The sequence below is a fragment of the Mirounga angustirostris genome, unplaced genomic scaffold (assembly GCF_029215605.1).
Source record: "Mirounga angustirostris isolate CCGP_5_RB_7025 unplaced genomic scaffold, mMirAng1.0.hap1 SCAF_13, whole genome shotgun sequence".
Classification (NCBI taxonomy): Eukaryota; Metazoa; Chordata; class Mammalia; order Carnivora; family Phocidae; genus Mirounga; species Mirounga angustirostris.
The window spans coordinates 96,812,878-96,829,254 of record NW_026991721.1 but is presented as its reverse complement, the minus strand read 5'-3'; the positions used below and the strand labels follow the sequence as shown (position 1 = coordinate 96,829,254).

The 16,377-nt window shown below is 58.8% G+C and overlaps 2 protein-coding genes across 2 annotated transcripts; one reads left to right on the top strand and one right to left on the bottom strand.

Moving 5' to 3' along the window:
* The first annotated feature begins 5,201 nt into the window (after positions 1–5,201).
* APOC3 (apolipoprotein C3) lies at positions 5,202–6,692 on the top strand. The gene is made up of 3 exons (XM_045892890.2): positions 5,202–5,256; positions 5,421–5,544; positions 6,569–6,692. The coding sequence occupies exons 1-3, from the start codon at positions 5,202–5,204 to the stop codon at positions 6,690–6,692; spliced, it is 303 nt and encodes a 100-aa protein (XP_045748846.1).
* A 2,183-nt stretch (positions 6,693–8,875) lies between these two features.
* On the bottom strand, positions 8,876–11,113 carry APOA1 (apolipoprotein A1). Its single transcript, XM_045894977.3, has 4 exons — positions 10,960–11,113; positions 10,681–10,743; positions 10,328–10,481; positions 8,876–9,632 (listed from the first exon to the last, which is right to left on the bottom strand). The coding sequence occupies exons 2-4, from the start codon at positions 10,721–10,723 to the stop codon at positions 9,029–9,031; spliced, it is 801 nt and encodes a 266-aa protein (XP_045750933.1). The 5' UTR covers positions 10,724–10,743; positions 10,960–11,113; the 3' UTR covers positions 8,876–9,028.
* Between the last annotated feature and the right edge of the window lie 5,264 nt (positions 11,114–16,377).

Genomic DNA, 16,377 nt, shown 5'->3' with positions numbered 1-16,377 from the left:
GCTCATGGTGTGAGTAGTATAATGCCTGACGCAGAGCTAGCACTACAGATAGTTGTTGTTATTAATAATAGTATTGCTTTCCTGGTTTGGACCATGGCAGGAGGCCCAGTAGAATGCTCACCCCAGGGGGCCCCGTGCAGGGAGAACGGCTGGCCTGAGGCCTGATTCCCACCCCCAGCCCAGCCACACTCCCTGGGCAGGAGCAGCCAGCCTATGCTGAATCGCAGGACCTGAGCCTCTTAGGGGACGAGGGTGGGGGGCAGGAGGTCTTCTATAGGACGTCTAATGTTCTCTACAACTGAGGTCGTACACCCAATTACAGAAAGCCATCCACCAAGAAGACAACGCAGCCTGGTCAGCGTGGGTAGCTCTGCTGGACCACGTCCCCTGCACTGACCACCAGATGCATCCCACCGACGGCACTGTCGGCCCCCCCACACCGCGAGAGCGCAGTGCCCGGCACGAAGCTGGGCTCCCGTAGACCACAGTTGTGTTGACCCTGACTTATCAGGCCTCCCTGGTTCATGTTCCAGCAGTGGCTTGATGTCTCATGGGATCGAAGACAGCTAGAAGGCCTTCTGCTGCCCGCACCTCCCACGGTCGCTTCCAGTGCCAGGGAGCCCCCCCCTCCCCAGAGCGGCTCTTCCCTCCTCCCAGCAGCTGTGAGGGGCTCAGATTCTGGAGTCGGGCTCCCTGGGTTTGCGGCTGGGCTCCCCACTCACCGTCCCCGTGGGGACAGGGCAGATCTCCTAATCTCTCCGAGCCTCAGCCGCCCCTGCTGGGCAGGGACGAGCACCTGCCCGCTGGGCTTCGAGGATTCGGAGTGACAACTGGTGTCGTGCTGGGAACGATGCCCAGCGCACAGTAGGTGCTCATCCAGCACGAGCCAGGCTTCACCCCTGAAAGCCTTCCCTCCCTGCAACACTGGCCTATCGCTCGTGCTCCTGCTCCCACGTCAGGCACAGCCCGGCCCGGGGTGGGCACAAAGGTCAGTGCTCGGTGCCCCCACCCCTTCCCTTGGGGCCGGAGATGAAAAGAGCAATGAGTCACCGAGGACACCGCAGCTGCAATTGGAGTCCGAGCAGCCAGTGCCACCAGCATGTGACAGGCTCCGTCTCGCCCGCCCGGGGGGACACGCAGCAGGAGTGTCTGCACCTATCCGCACATGTCCGAGAGCATCCACCGGACATGCACAGAGTCGCCTAAGTGCGCCACCACTTCCGCTGTCTGCGGGCACAAAGCTGGGGCCTGCCGCTAGGGGACCCGTGCAGACTGGCACAGAGCTGTGCGGCCGATGGGGCAGCCACAGCCTTGAGGGGGGCGTGCTGCGTCCTGGCGTGTGGTCCGGGGGTGCCATCGATGAATGCATTTCTCTCCCGACGTCAGCGGGCATCTTTGGTATCAGGCTGTGAATGGATTTGTGCTGGGAGCAGGGGAGAATGCGCGCCCAGGCTCAGAGTGTTCGAGCTGCTGATGGAAGTAGGAGACTCTGCCCCCAGCTGGGCCTCTGGGTCTCTTTGGGCTCAGATGCTGGCATTTCCAGGTCCTCCGGCGGGCAGGGCCGAATCGGGGCTCCCAGTTCAGCCTACTGGCAGGGGCTTGGGTCACAGAGCCTCGGGTGCTAAGCCTCACCCAGACACGAGTAAGCTCGGAGAGTCTGCCCAACCACAGAGGACCATTTTTGGCCCCCGCTAGTCAAGCCTCCTCCCCCCACCCCTCCCCACCCACTGCGGCGGCTGCTTACTCCTTAGAGCCAGTCTTGGGCCAGGCCCAGAGCAGTCTCCTCATTCCAGGGGAGCCAGCTTGGGAGGGAGGGAGAGAATACGGAGGGCCAGGCGGTTTAGGCTGGCCACTGAGAGGGCCCCTACGGAGATAGCCTCTACTGAGACCGCCCAGAGGGGTCCAGGCACTCAAGTGCCCTGAGCACTTTGAAAGAGAAAATGGGGAGCGTCTGGGTGGCTCAGTCGTGAAGCGTCTGCCTTCCGCTCAGGTCATGATCCCAGGGTCCTGGGATCAAGCCCCGCATCGGGCTCCCTGCTCGGCGGGAAGCCTGCTTCTCCCTCTCCCACTCCCCCTGCTTGTGTTCCCTCTCTCGCTGTGTCTCTCTCTGTCAAATAAATAAATAAAATCTTAAAATAAAAAAAAAAAAGGAGGGCGCCTGGGTGGCTCAGTCGTTAAGCGTCTGCCTTCGGCTCAGGTCATGATCCCAGGGTCCTGGGATCGAGTCCCATACCGGGCTCCCTGCTCGGCGGGAAGCCTGCTTCTCCCTCTCCCACTCCCCCTGCTTGTGTTCCCTCTCTTGCTGCGTCTCTCTCCGTCAAATAAATAAATAAAATCTTAAAAAAAAAAAAAAAGAAAGAAAGAAAGAGAAAACGGCCCAGGACTCCTGGCATGCCACACGCCTGCTGCATGGGCCCACACACCTGGGTTCTCTACCCAGCTTAGCACCCCCCTGCTGGGTCTCTCTGCCCCCATCTTCTGACCTCCTTGGCCTCAGGGGGCCCATTGCTACATAGGAGAGTGAGGACAGGTTCCTCCAGACCCTGCACACACGCAGGCAAAGGGAGTTGGAGGGTCCAGGGCCAAGGGATCCAGGCAGCCCATTCTAGTATGCCCAGGGGCCACGGACTTTGTACTCCAGCCCAGCCTGGAATCCGGATTCCCACTGTGACCTTCACCTCTGGGGCTGAGGGACAGGCCCAAACAGAAGTGCAACATGGGCACAGCGGTTCTCTGCCCTCTCCAGTGCTCAGATCCTTCAGTGACCAAATCAGCTTCCTTTTCTCCCCCACCCCATCCCTAAATTCTGCTCAGGAAGAGGTGTATGAGTGACTGATAAATCCCCAAGGATCTCGTATCTCCAAGCTGTTTGGTACCAGTGTAGGTATTTGAAGACCGGGATTCTGGTTCCCTGCTCTACCAGTGATGGGCTCTGTGTACTTGGGTACATCTCAGCTCCATAAGCCTTAGGTTTCTTACCTACAAAATGGGGTTTTTAGTATCTACTTCATAGGAATCTATTTGCATTTTAACAGAATACAAGATCTAAGTCAAAGGAATGACTTTCTAACGGAGAAACTTCAAGTCTCAGCCAATAATAAAGAATTCTGAGGGTGGAGCCAGGCCACTTTCTTGGGGCTTTGATTTCACATTGTCGGGTTAGTTGTTTCTTCCTGAGAGGATGGCTGCCTGCCAAAAGCCCTATTTCTACCTTGGGGGCTCCTCCTGCCTTCAGACTATGCTGTCTGGGGATGGACAAGGTGTTTGGGAGGAAGAGAGATTTATCAGGCCCCCTCCACACACCAGTTCCTTTGGACTTATCTCATTTACTTTGCATCATAACTCTTGGCGTATCGGCGTTCTATCCCCTTTTTCAAGGGAGGAAAATTGAGGCTCTGAGATGTTAGGTCTCTGGCCCTGGGTCATATGAGTCAGTGTCAAAGGCATCGTTTAAACCTAGGATCTCTTGACTCCAAAGTCTTAGCCTCCCCGATCCTGCTAGCCAGGCTATGGCTCCCAGTGTGGGCCCAGGGACACCTCACCCCAAGAAAGGCCCGAGGCCTCTCCTGGACGGCCCCCGCAGAGCTCCTCCTCACCCTCTCCCTACCAGACTGGCCGCTGCCGCCTTGCTTCCTTCCAGCTCCCCGCCCAGCCAGGGAGCCATGAGGGCTGCCATTTCAAAGCTAAGGAAACCAAGACCCAATGTGAGAGGTGCTCAGTGCTGGAAATCAATCCCAGCCAGAGGCCTCAGCCTTGAGCTGCAGCTCCTGCCCCAGGGAATGTTATCAGTGGGTCCAGAGGGCAGGGGGAGGAGGAGGGGAGGAACTGGCGGGACAAAGGCCTTGGGCTCCGAGCAGCTTTTGCTATTCTCCCACCAACCCCTACCCTGGGCTCAGCTCGGGGAGGTTCCTGGGTGAGCAGCAGCCGGGACCGAAGTACAGAGGTGCAGATGCTGGGGAGGGGACTGTGTAATCCCCACTGCTTCGCCCTCCCCACACAAGCCTCTGCCTGTAGGTCTTCTGTGACCTCACTCTATACACCACACCCCAACACTGAGTTGTTCCCGAGCCCGAGCCTGAAGGAGCCCATCACCTTCTCAGTCCAGCCCCACCCCTTCCAGGGGGTTTGCAGGACGAGGAGGGTGGGGGTGGGGAGGGATCTGCAAGCCAGGTGTGAAGGGCTGAGGTGGGCCCAGAGGGCTTGTGCCCTAATCCCTTTCCCCTATCACCAGCCTCTCCCTGGGGAGCCAGGCTGCTTGGAGGAAATGGGGTCTCCCCAGTGCCTGAGCCCCTCTGGGCCGCAGGGTAGCAGGAGAGCAGGGTGGGCATGGGGGAACCCAGAGATTTCCCAACTCTCCCAGCAGGCCTGGCTGCATCTGGGCAGCCTGCCTCGGGCCCTGGTCTAGACTGATCAGCAGGTGACCTTTGCCCGGCTCACTGAGCCCTCCGTGCCCCCTGCCCTGGGGACAATATAAAACAGGTCAGAGCCCTCTTGTCTGCCTGCTCAGTTCATCCCAAGGCTTCTGCTCCAGGTAATGCCCCGCAGGGAGGAGGGTGAGGGCTAGAGGAGAGCAGCATGGAGAGGGGCAGAGGAGGGTCCCTGCCCAGACCAGCCAGCACAGTCCGGAGAAGAGCCAGCTGGGGCCAAGGAAGCCGCAGGGCTGGGGGAGCAGCCCCCACCTCCAATCGCATGCTGGGGGGAAACCGAGGCTCGCGGAAGGCAGGACACCTGCCCAAAGCTACACAGAGTGTAGTGGCACAGCTGGGACTGGAACTGGCTCCCAGTGGGCACACTTTGCCCTCATTCTGCATGTTTAGGACCGCAAGGAGCCTTAGAGCCCCGTCCTCCCCCAGACAGGAAAACTGGGCCTGGACAGGGGCAAAGATCTACCCCAAGTCACCTAGCATGCTCGTGGCAGGAACCAGGCCAGAACCCAGGTGTCCTGATTCCTGGTCTAGTGGGTTTTCTGCTCTCTCCCTTGTGGCCCGCGCTCTCCCTCAGTCTGGCTCTGGAGGCCCCGGAGGCTGAAAGCCCTTCATCTCCCGCATTAGCTGACAGCGGGCCCTTTCTCCCCCTGGCTTGACCCAGCTCAGGACCTAGTGTTGGGGCCACACTACTTTCCCGGGCGGGGGGGGGGGTCTAGCGGTGGGGGGGGCTAAGGTACCCCTCACAAGACGCTTCCTTGCAGGAACAGAGGCGCCATGCAGCCCCGGGTCCTCCTCGTCGCTGCCCTCCTGGTGCTCCTGGCCTCTGCCCGTAAGCAGCTCGTGGGGACTGGGCTAGGGCTCGGGTGGGGGTGGCCCTCTGCCTGGAGGACCCTTGGGGATGGCTTGAGGATCCCGGGCCCTGGTGGGTGGCTAGGCAGAAGCCAAGGGTTCCCTAGAGGCGACCCATCCCACTCAGCCCTGCTCTGCTGGCAGGAGCTCTGGAGGCAGAGGACCCCTCCCTACTGGACCTTATGCAGGGATACATGCAGCACGCCACCAAGACCGCCCAGGACACGCTGACCAGCGTGCAGGAGTCCCAGGTGGCTCAGCGGGCCAGGTATGCCCCCACATCTCCGTGCTCGGTGTCAGCTCCTGCCCCTGACTCAGGAGGGCCCTGGCAGTGGACTGCGGCTCTCCCAGGACCTGCGCCTCTCCGAGCCTCCGTGCTCTGCTCTATGAGCCGGTCCCACACAGGGCTTTCTCGGGCTGCCAGGGGAGAGATGGCGGAGGCGGGCCTGCATTCTTCCTTCCTCCTCCTGGCCTCCCCTCCCTCTGAGGGCCCTCCTTGCTCCTTTAGGCACCCTGCAAGGCTCTGAGGAAGGCCAGGTTAGCTCTTGCTGCCATTCTCTTTATTGGTGGAGGTTGGCATGGAGGCTCCACCCAACCCAATTTCGGCTGGTGTGTGTGTGTGTGAGTGTGTTTCTGCCTTGTGCCAAGCCCTGGGGCCGGTGTCCAGCAGAATCCATCCTTCCTCTCCCACCCTGCCCTGCCTTCTAGTCCTCTCTTCTCCCAGCATCCTTTCCCACTTCCACGCCCCCGCCCCCGGGCGTCAGCCAGCAGTTCCGTAGCTGAGGCATTCAGACTCTCATAGTCCTCAGAACTCGCTGTGGAGTGGGTATTATATTTGCCATTTTACAGATGAGAAAATCGAGGCTCAGAGACGTTAAATGACTCGCCCCAGATCACACAGCTTATTTATGCTCTGATGATTGTCCAAATGAGAGACTGCGTCCCTCTGCCCCACCCCACTCAGAGCCACCAGGTTGTGCAACTCTATGGGCATCATTTGCCTGGAACAGACTGACAGTCGGGGCCTTCCGCGTCTCCCACTCAGTCACTCCTGTCCAGCTTGCCTCAGACCCAGGGCGGCACCAAGTTCTGCCCCAACCCGGAGAAATAGGCTGGACCTGTGTTAGGGTCCCATCACCCCCTTCAGCATCTCTTCTGCCTGGGCTGGCAGCTGAAAGGGTTCCTGCCGGAGGTCTCAGGGGCGTTGCTGGGTGAGGTTGAGAGGGTCGGGGGAGAGGCAGATGAGCTCTCACCCCCACCTCCGTTGCTTCCCTTACTGATTTGACCCCCAGGGACTGGATGACCGATGGCTTCAGTTCCCTGAAAGACTACTGGAGCACGTTTAAGGGCAAGTTCTCTGGGTTCTGGGATTCAGCTTCTGAGGCCCAAACAACTCCAGCCTCTGATGCCTCCTGAGACCTCGACAGCCCAACTCTTCCTGCCCATCCACCCTGCCAGCTCCTTGGGCAGCCCCGAAAGTCACTTGAAAGTGACAGCATTCCCACCTCCCACCCCACCCCAGACCTGGCCCACCCCCAAGCTTGTTGTCCTCCCAATAAAGCTGGATGAGAAGCTGCCGTGAGTGGGATGTCCCATGTCTGCCATGTATGTTTTGGCGTGGAAATGGGCCAAGGTACTTCTGTGGGTGGGCACGGGGCTGACTCCAACTCAGGCAGGCTGCCTGAGCTGACTTGTGGGACCCAGGCCGCTGGCCCTCTCAACCAGACTTGAGTGGGGAGTGGTTGGAGTAAGATACAACTAGACTCTGGTCTTGGCCACATCATTTTGTATCAGCCTCAGTTTCTTATCTGTAAAGTGGATGCAACATTACCACCCCCACTGCAGATTTGTTGAATGAATGAATGAAATAAGACTGTGTACAACACCTGGTCATCTTTGTGGCTATAGGCTGAGCTGAATTACCCCTGGGACCAGAATCGGAGTGGGGGAGGGGGGATTCCAGGGATCCGGAAGCTAAGAAGAACCCCAAAGTTACCCAACAGCGGCTGTTTGCCTTGTGTCCCCACCAGCCAACAGATGTTCACGTCAGGGAGTCCCAGAACCACAGACTACTTGAGCAGGCCCTCGCTCTTCCAGTGATAAAACTGAAAGATGAAGGCCTTTGCCCAATGTCAAGGAGTCTGCAAACGACAGAGCAGGGCCCCAAGCCCGGGTTAGCTGCTCCTATTCTGCTCGGCTGACACAGAAAAAACTCAGTTACTCGGACGCTGGGAGCCAGAGGGCTCCTTGACAGATCTGGGGGGCATCAGCACGTCTAGTCCCACTTGGAGACATCTGCTCTCTCTTTGGAAATCCACCTGGGCTTCTCTTCTGGCCCAACTGGGCCAGGGATCCCAGTATCCACACCAGGACAGTGTTCTCACCCAAATCTCGCCTTGACACCCATTGCAGCTCCGGATGGTTAGGAACGACAAACTTTATCCAAGAGTTTTAAGACACACTGGTGTTTGGGGGAGGGGCAGGGCGCCAAAGGCCCTGTTGGGGGAACATGCTCCATCAGTTCACTGCCCAGGTCTCTGATCTGCGAAGCCATGTGCATGCACACGGGGGTGCGTGTACCTGAGTGTGGAGAGGGGCCGGCTGTGGACCGGGGTGTATGCTTGAGAATGGGCATGTCTGTGTGCACAGCCGTGTGAACTTGAGTGCCTGGCCACACGCTTTTTAAAAAAAAGACCCAGGATGGGTCTGGAAGGGGCAACTCAGCCCATCCTGCTCTTCAGCCTTGCTTGGCGAGTGACTTCAAGCTTCAGCTTTCTCCTCTGAGCCGCGGATGTGGTGGCTGTCTGGCCAGGATTTGGGGAAGGATGCAGTGGGATGATGGATATGAATGCATCTTGGAAATAAAAATGGGCTGGTTACCTGTAAGAGGTGGGGATTATTGTTCCGACTCAGGCTTAGAGCCCCGGGGGTGGGATGGCTGGCTGACAGCTGTGAAGGAGGACACATCGGCCTTTTCTGGAGAGGGCAGGACTGTGAGGAGTGGCATGCTGCCCTTGTAAAAAAAGAAAAGCGAAGCATCTGTTTCTTCATTTTTTGGATTACTAAAGGGGGAAGGAGCAAAGGCCAAGCTCTTCAGGTGAGCCTGCCCCCATCCTTCCAGCCCCAGGGGCTCCTTGAGGCCCATCCCAGCGGGCCCCAAGCCAGAGGGCTGCCAGAGACTCCTGGCCTGGCCTGCGGGGGCGGGGGGGGGGGGGGGGTAGGACATATGGGGGGAAGAGAGCCCTGTTTCCTGACCGTCCTCAGACAGGGCTGCTGTTCTTATTTGAGCCTCTTGCAGGGCACTTAGCATGCATTGTCTGTCCCCTCGCCCGATCCTCTCTTACTCCTTTCTGTTTGGGCCTCCTTGGGAAGGGGGCTCCACACACTACCTCCCTCCTAGCAGCCGGGCCTCGCAAGCCCCCGACCCTGAATGAAGGCCCTCAGGGCCCCAGGTTCCGACTGATGGGCTCCCGCTGCAAAATCGGCAGGGAAGTCCCTGTCCCCCCGCCAAAGGCCCTGGTGCCCGCCCCCGGGGCTGCCCCAGGGACGTCCCTCCTCCGCCCGCACCCACTCCCATCCTCCCAAAGAAGGATTTACAGTTTTCGGAGCCCATTTTATTGTTTAAAAGTCATAACCGAAGCTTCAAGACACACGCAGCCCGACACAGACATCCCGCTTTGGAAACGTTTATTCGAAGAACCCGATGCACGGAAAGGGGAGCCCCGGGAGGGGTCCCTCGGGTCCGGGGCGCGTCACTGGGAGTTCAGCTTCTTGGTGGCCTCATCGACGGCGGCCAGGAGGCTGACCCTGAAGTTCTCCAGCACGGGCAGCAGGCCCTGGCGGAGGTCCTCGAGCGCGGGCTTGGCCTTCTCTCTGAGCGCGCTCAGGTGCTCGCTGGCCTTGGCGTGGTACTCGGTCAGGGCTGCGCCGCCGCCCTCCTTGAGCGCCTGCAGCCGGGCGGCCAGGCGCTCGCGCAGCTGCTCGCTGTAGGGGGCCAGCTGCGCGCGCAGCGCGTCCACGTGGGCGCGCGCGCGGTCCCGCAGCTCCTCGGCCAGCGGGCTCAGCTTCTCCTGCAGCTCCTGCAGCTTCTGGCGCGCGCCCTCGCGCAGCTCCGCGCCCAGCGGCGCCACCTTCTGGCGGTACAGCTCCACCTCCTCGTGCCACTTACTCTGGAACTCGTCCAGGTAGGGCTGCACCTTCTTCTTCACCTCCTCCAGATCCTTGCTCATCTCCTGCCGCAGCACCTCTGTCTCCTTTTCCAGGTTATCCCAGAACTCTTGGGTGACCGGGCCGATCTGTTCGCGCAGCTTGGCCACCGTGCTGCTCAAGCTGTCCCAGTTGTCCAGGAGTTTCAGGCTGAAGGGGCGAGGAGGGGAGAGCGAGGGGCTCAGGGGTGGCCTCCCCGGCACCCCGGGCAGCCCCGGAGCTGCGGGCCTGGCGCCCCGGCCCGTCCGCGGTGAGGCCCGAGCAGCACCTGTCCCTGCCGGGCATCAACCCGAGGGGCCGGCGCCCGGCCTCGCTCTCCCCACACCTCTCCTCCCGCAGGACAGCCTCCCGCTGGGTCCCACGGTTCGGGTGGACTGAGGAGCTAGGAGAGACAGAGCTGGGTTGGGTGCCCTGTCTTGTCTGTCCCCAAAGCTGGGCCTCAGGGACCTCGTCACTGTACTTGGAGTCCATCCTCCTCTCTGGAGACGGCCATCCCTGTTGCTGGCCAGGAGAGGAGGAGGGAGCTAAGAATCGGAAGGGGCTTGTCGCACTCGCAAGCAGATGGTGGTGCTGTGATTGCTGACCCGGCAGCCCCTCGCTAGGGTGCTACAGATCTTATTCTCCCTAAAATGGGTTGTGAGATGCTGGTTATTTGGGGGATCTCTTTCCTGCTTGGGGATCCCATTCGGGATTTTTCCAGGCCTTCTACGGGGCCCAGGAAATAGCAGGTGGGGATCTGGCCAGTCTGGCTACATCTTCCCACAGGCCTCTCTGCCCAGCAGGACCGGCCACCCCTGCCCCTGTCCCCAGCCCCCCGGTGCCCCAGCCCCAGGTTGGGTCCATACTTCAGCTGTTTCCCCAAGGCAGAGGCTTCAAACTGGGCCACATAGTCTCTGCCGCCGTCTTTGACTACGTCCACATACACGGTGGCTAAATCCTTCACTCGATCCCAAGGTGACTGGGGTTCATCTTGCTGCCAGAAATGCCGAGCCTGGCTCCCTGGAGGTGAGAGGAGAGACCCAGATCAGGCCAGCTCCGGACTGGGCTCAGAGCTGAAATGCCAGGCTTGGAGGCAGGAGCAAGGGGATGCGTGAGAAATCCTGTTCCCTGGGCTCAGGAGGGTGGCCCACGGGGGCTTAGGGAGAAGGCCCCCCTCCCCCCCGCCAATGGTTGGCTTCCTAGGTTGGGGGGCACCTACCCGTGAGGAAGAGCACGGCCAAGGTCAGCACCACCGCTTTCATCCTGAAGGGACCTGGGTGACCTGGAGGAGAAGAGGGTCCCGGCTGAGTGGGCCAGGCCTCTAGTGTGAGGAGCCCAATGCCCCCCCACTCATTTTAGTCAGGAGTGGAGGAGGCAGGGCACAGAGTGGGAAGGGGTCTCGGTACCCAGAGCCCCAGCATGGGGCAGAGACTAGAGCCTGGACCCCAGAGCCTGAGCCTCCGATGCCCAGAGCCGGGGAGCAGACAACTGCACTTACCTCGAGGACTCCAGCAGTCTCTGAGCTGCCCACTCTCCCAGCCTATTTATGTCTCCAGGCAGGGGCTGGGCTGGGAGGCTGATAAGCCCAGCCCAGGCCTTGCTGCAGCTCCCTGGTCCTGGCCATGTGGAACTTAGAGTTCAAGGATCAGCTCTGTCCCCAGGGCCGGACAAATAGAATGGGCAAACAGGAAGCTGTGGGGGCTGCAGGGACAGGGATCAAGGGTTCAGGCGGGGGCCAGAGGGGGTGGGTGCAGGCTTGCAGGCCCTCAGGGTCGGGGTCATCTGCACCCATGGCTTCTCCTAGGGGGGATGTGTGCCCGCCATTGTCTGCCATGCGAGTGCAGCCGGAAGCAAGAGACACCGGCTGGCCAGGGATGGCTGGGACTCCTCCCCTCGGGAGATGTCCTCCCCCACCGTCCCCTTGCATTCCAGGTAGATCACTTTGCCCCCACCCTGGCCTTCCCCTCCAAAGGCAGCCGACGGTCTTCCACCCAACACCTTTTGTCCCAACAGGTCAGCAGACCTTTCTCCAGGCTCTCCCAGACCTCCCGAAGGGGACGGTGGGGCCAGGGAGTGGCCTGGGCAGAGTGGAGAGGGCTTCGTGGCTCCCAGACTGAGACTTCCGGGACCTCTGACATTTCAAAACAAATTCTAAAAACCAACACGGAGTTGCCAGCTTTTGATTTTGTCATGTAAAAACGTTACCCACGGTGCTCGCTTCGGCAGCACATATACTAAAAACGTTACCCACGGTCTCTTCATCGCCCCCCAAACCCCACCCGTCTCCCGTGACAAGGACTTCACAAAAGAAAAGATCTTTTTTTAACGTCACGAAAGGGCATCATGTCAGAACAAAGGGCAGTCACTTAAGTGAATCCACGTATCTTTGCACTGTCGGTGTTTACATGTGGGCGTGCACAGTGAGAGTGGAGACCAGACTTTAGGGGTCCCCGGTGCGGGGGCGGGGGAAGGACCTCTGCAGAAGGAGGCCGCAGGAGACCTGGTTACTCACTTCATTTCGCCTCCCACTTGCAAAATCCTGGAGGAGGATCTCGGGCCAGTTAGGTCATCTCTCTGAGCCTTGGTTTCCTATCAGTAAAATGGAGACAACAATGGCCTGGGCTGTTGGAGGCCCTGGGGAGTCGTGTAAATAAGTGCAAAGTGCTGTGTGCTCAATGGTGTTTGCAGCGCCGCGCTGCAAGGGGTCTCCCGGAAGGCCCAGCACCTCCAGCCCCAGCTCCCTGATGGGCCCTGAGTCACAGAAGCTGTGGAGGCCCACAGAAGCCGAGAGGACTGTGAGATCAACTACTCCGGCCTCTCCCCTCCCTGCCATCTTACAGATGAGGAAACTGGAGGGTGGGGACCAAATTTGCCCTACGTCTCTGGTCTCTCAGCAAGTGAGAGGCAGGGCTAAACTTTGCACGCGGGGCTCTGGATGTATAGACCCAGGACAGCAATGTGCCCTTCACCGTCTACCCAGGAAACTCCCCACTGTCAGCCAGGTCCCAGAGCTGCCGGGCCCCAGGCCTCCGCCACTGTAGCCAGTCTCCTGTCCTTCACCGCAGATAAGAAGGCTTGGGGCTGGACAGCCTTGAATCCCAGCTCTGCCCCTTGTTAGCTGTGTGGCCCTGGGCAAGTTATAGAACCTCTGCCCTCCTCAGTCCCTTATCTGCTGAATGAAGACAAGGACGGAAAACCCCATCCCTAGAGTCACGGCAGGGGTGGTGTGCACGGCAGGCAGACTAATACCCCTCCCCCCCAAAGATGTTCAGGTCCTAAGCCCTGGAACCCGTGACTTTGCAGATGTGATTATAGGGACCTTGAGATGGGTGGTTTTCCTGGATTATCCAGGTGGGCCCGATGTCAGCACAAGGGTCCCTAACTACACGAGAGGGAGGCAAGAGACGCGGTCAGAGGAGACAAGGGGACAGCAGCTCAGGTCAGAGCAATGTGTAGGGAGCCGTAAGCCAGGGGGTGTGGGCGGCCTCCAGAAGCAGGACGAGGTAGACACAGATGTTCTCCTGCGGCCTCCAGAAGAAAGGCAGCTCTGCTGACACCAGGATTTTAGCTTTGTATGACCAAGTATGACCTCTTGGGACTTTTGACCTCTATAACTGTCCTGAGATAATAAACGTGTGTTGTTTTAAGCACTGCATTTGAACAGCTGTGGCAAAACCGGAAGGTAGCTGGCACTCGGTAACTCTTCTGTGTCCCCGAATCCCAATTTCTGGCATTCTCCCCATTCTTGCTCCCAGTGAACACACTTGCCCTCTCAGACTGGAGCTAGGACCCCGACTTCTGGAAACAGATGTGGCAAGGACTCATATTTTCTCTGTGTGGCCCTGACTTGCAGCTGCTGGGATTTGGGACGTCTGCTCCCGGACCAACCCAGCCACAGAGGTCCATGGGGCCCTGCAGAGAGGAAGCCGGTCTCCTTGAACAGTCTGCCTGGGCCGCCACTTAGCCAGCCCAGCTTTCTGCCTGTGGTGTAAAGAGCTGCGGAGGTGGGGGGTGGGGAGGCTGGTCCCCTCCTGGGGCCAAGAGAGGCTCCTTCCTTTCTGGGGGTAGAGCTCGCCCCAGCCAGCACACGGGGGGAATCTCAGAAGCTTACTGGCTGGACTCCAAGCTACCCGCCATTGTTATACTTTGGTTTATTACTGAAACGATTATTATGGTTAAACCTAATTCCAACATTTGTGTAGCTCCTCAGTGGCCAAAGCATTTCCACGATCGTCCCTGGAAGGCCCGGCAGCCAGATATTTTCGCTGTTGTCTTGTGTATGAGAAGAGAGCCGCTCGGGGCTGCCAAGAGCTGCCCGTGGCTTCCAGCCATTAGTACCTGGTGCTGTCAGGCCACCAGCAGCAAGGCCCCCGGCGCCCCTAGCCTGCGTGTTCCGATCAGGGGCTTCTGTTTCCCGGCTCTGGGATCTGAAGGCATCGGGCTAGGGAGCGCTGTTGATAATAGCATCCTCACAAGCAGCAAGTCTTTTTCACTGTACTTGTTCACCAGTGTGTCTGTCTACTCCGTTTCGTTGTAAGATGTTTGCCTCAAACTAGCTCAAGCCCCTCATTACTAAGATTTTGGAGGGGAAGGAAGGCTTTGTGCATGTCAGAATCAGCCCGGGGGCCAGCCTGGGAGAGGCCTCGAGGGCCCACGGACTGCATTAGCTGCTTAGCAAAGGCCCACCAGTGTGGGCCCTTAGTCCCAGCACCCTTTTTCCTTGATCTTGGGACTCTCCAGAGTGACCGTTTCTGAAGAGGGTCACCAAGGGCCCGACCCTGGCCCCCCCACCGGACATATGCTGGAGACCTGCTAGCTGATGCAGGAGTGGATTTTGCTCAGAATGATTAGCCACTCATTTCACAATTCCCGTCCCCATGTCATACTGGGCAGTCTACACCTGGGAGGACTCTGTCCCCTGCTATGCTTGGCACATAACAGACACTCAACAAATATTTGCTCGATGAATGACACTGGCACGGGAAAGGAACCGTCACCAGGACGGTAAAGGGGCATCTGAAGGAGCGGGCCTTGGGAGGAGCCCCAAGAGTGACTAACTCTTGAGGCTTTGGCCTTGTATCAGAGACCTCGCTCAGGACGTTTGAACGGAGAGACGGGAGACCTGGGGCTGGGACGGTTCAGACGGAGCAGGGGAAGGAGCCCCCACCCCCACGTTTCCTTTTCGGCAATTGTGTCGCAGCTCCTGGTGACAGAGCCCCAATTTAGGCCCTAGGGCAGGGCCCCGTAACCCGCCAAACGCGACTCTCTCCTGCCCTCCGGCTCAGGAGACCGAGGTGCAGGCCGCTCCTCCGAGGCCCACAAAGCAGAGGCACATCAGCCCTCGGAGTGCTTGCCTCCGCGGTCGGGGGGGCGGGGGGACGGCACAAAGTCAGAAGGAAGGGTCTGGAAGGATCTGCGGCCATGGCTTCTACCTTCTAGCGCTCAGATCTCTGGCCTTCCTCCAGGAGGACAGCAGCCTCCTTCCCCTCGAAGCTCATCCCTCCTCTGGCCCCAAGGCGCCGGGGCTCATTTCACGGGGGTGGTACCGCTGCAGAGGTGGTTAGAGATGTGGAAGGCACCTTCGTGTGCCACTGTGTGCTTCCAGAGACGCTCACTCAAGCCTTCCAGGGGTGTGAACACACTCAGACGATTTCTAGGAGACCCTTCTGCGAAGGCTCTTTCTGTTCTAAACCGTCCCGCAGTGACCTTCTAGTCCAGCATGGGTGCCGACGCTTTTCTAAGTTCCCTCTTCCCGCTCTTCTTTCTACAAACCCAGTATTTCCAGCGTCAGTAATCTTTCTTCACAGGAGCACCTCAACCAGCTCGCTCTTAGCCAGGCCTGGGGCCATGCTGGAAATTCCACCCTGCCCTCTGGAGTCCTGGTGGGAAAAAAGAGGAAAGCTAGAAATGTTCCGTCCCAACACTTATTTGGCAACCCCATCACTGGGCTGATTGGGGTCACTTCGCCAAGGCCCCAGGTCTTTGAGGACCTCCTTCCACTCCTTGAAAAGTACCCTCCCAAGGAGTCTGTTCTCCCTCTGACTCAGTACACTCAAAGGCTCCCTTCTGAGGGGGCAGAGTCCAAGCTGGGTGATTGGGGACACAGTGTGGGCCGAGTTCAGGCTTCTAGAGAATGCTCCTTGACAAGGTGGAGTGAGATAATGGATTGCTCAAAGCTCCACCCTATGCTTAGTAGGCCTCTTCAGCCTCCACCCTCCACCCACCTGGATGCTTCTCCCAGCTAGACTCTGAACCACAAGGCAAACAGTGTATCAACATAAGATCGTAATCAGGTTCTTATTTTCACAAACCCCTACTGTCCAACCCAGGTATTAAGTTGTAAGTTTGTAAGTTGCCCACCAGGGGGAAAAAAAAAGACTAGAAGTCTTAATGCCACAATTTGGGTCTGGAGATCTTTTTAATCCATTTTTAGTTCAACATAAATGAGAAAGAAAAAATACTTCTGACATTTTCAAAGAGCAGAAATAGGAAATTATATTCATATACATTCAACATATACGGCGCATATCGGTTACTACGATACAAAGCAATGATCTTTTACAAGTGTAGTTCGCAAGATGGCACGGTTAACGGGCTCACTGGCTCTCACCCGGGGGTCACTGGCAGGGGGCAGCCTGTTCTTCCATCCGCACAGTACCATGTAAACAGAACAGGCTGAGCGCGGGAGCGAGGGGGCGGCGGGGGGGGGGGGGGGGGGGGGGCGGCTGGGAGCTGGAACAAGCCCAGAGAAGTCACGGTAGCTGTTCGGGCCTTCAGGGTCGCCTCCTTCTGGTGGGAGCTGGAGGCCTCACCAAGCGGAGGGGAGATTGGGGACCATGGAAACGTGGACAGATCCCGAGAAGGGCTCTCGCATTGCAGAAATCCACTCGCAGGACCTCAGGTCCAGGAGCTGAGC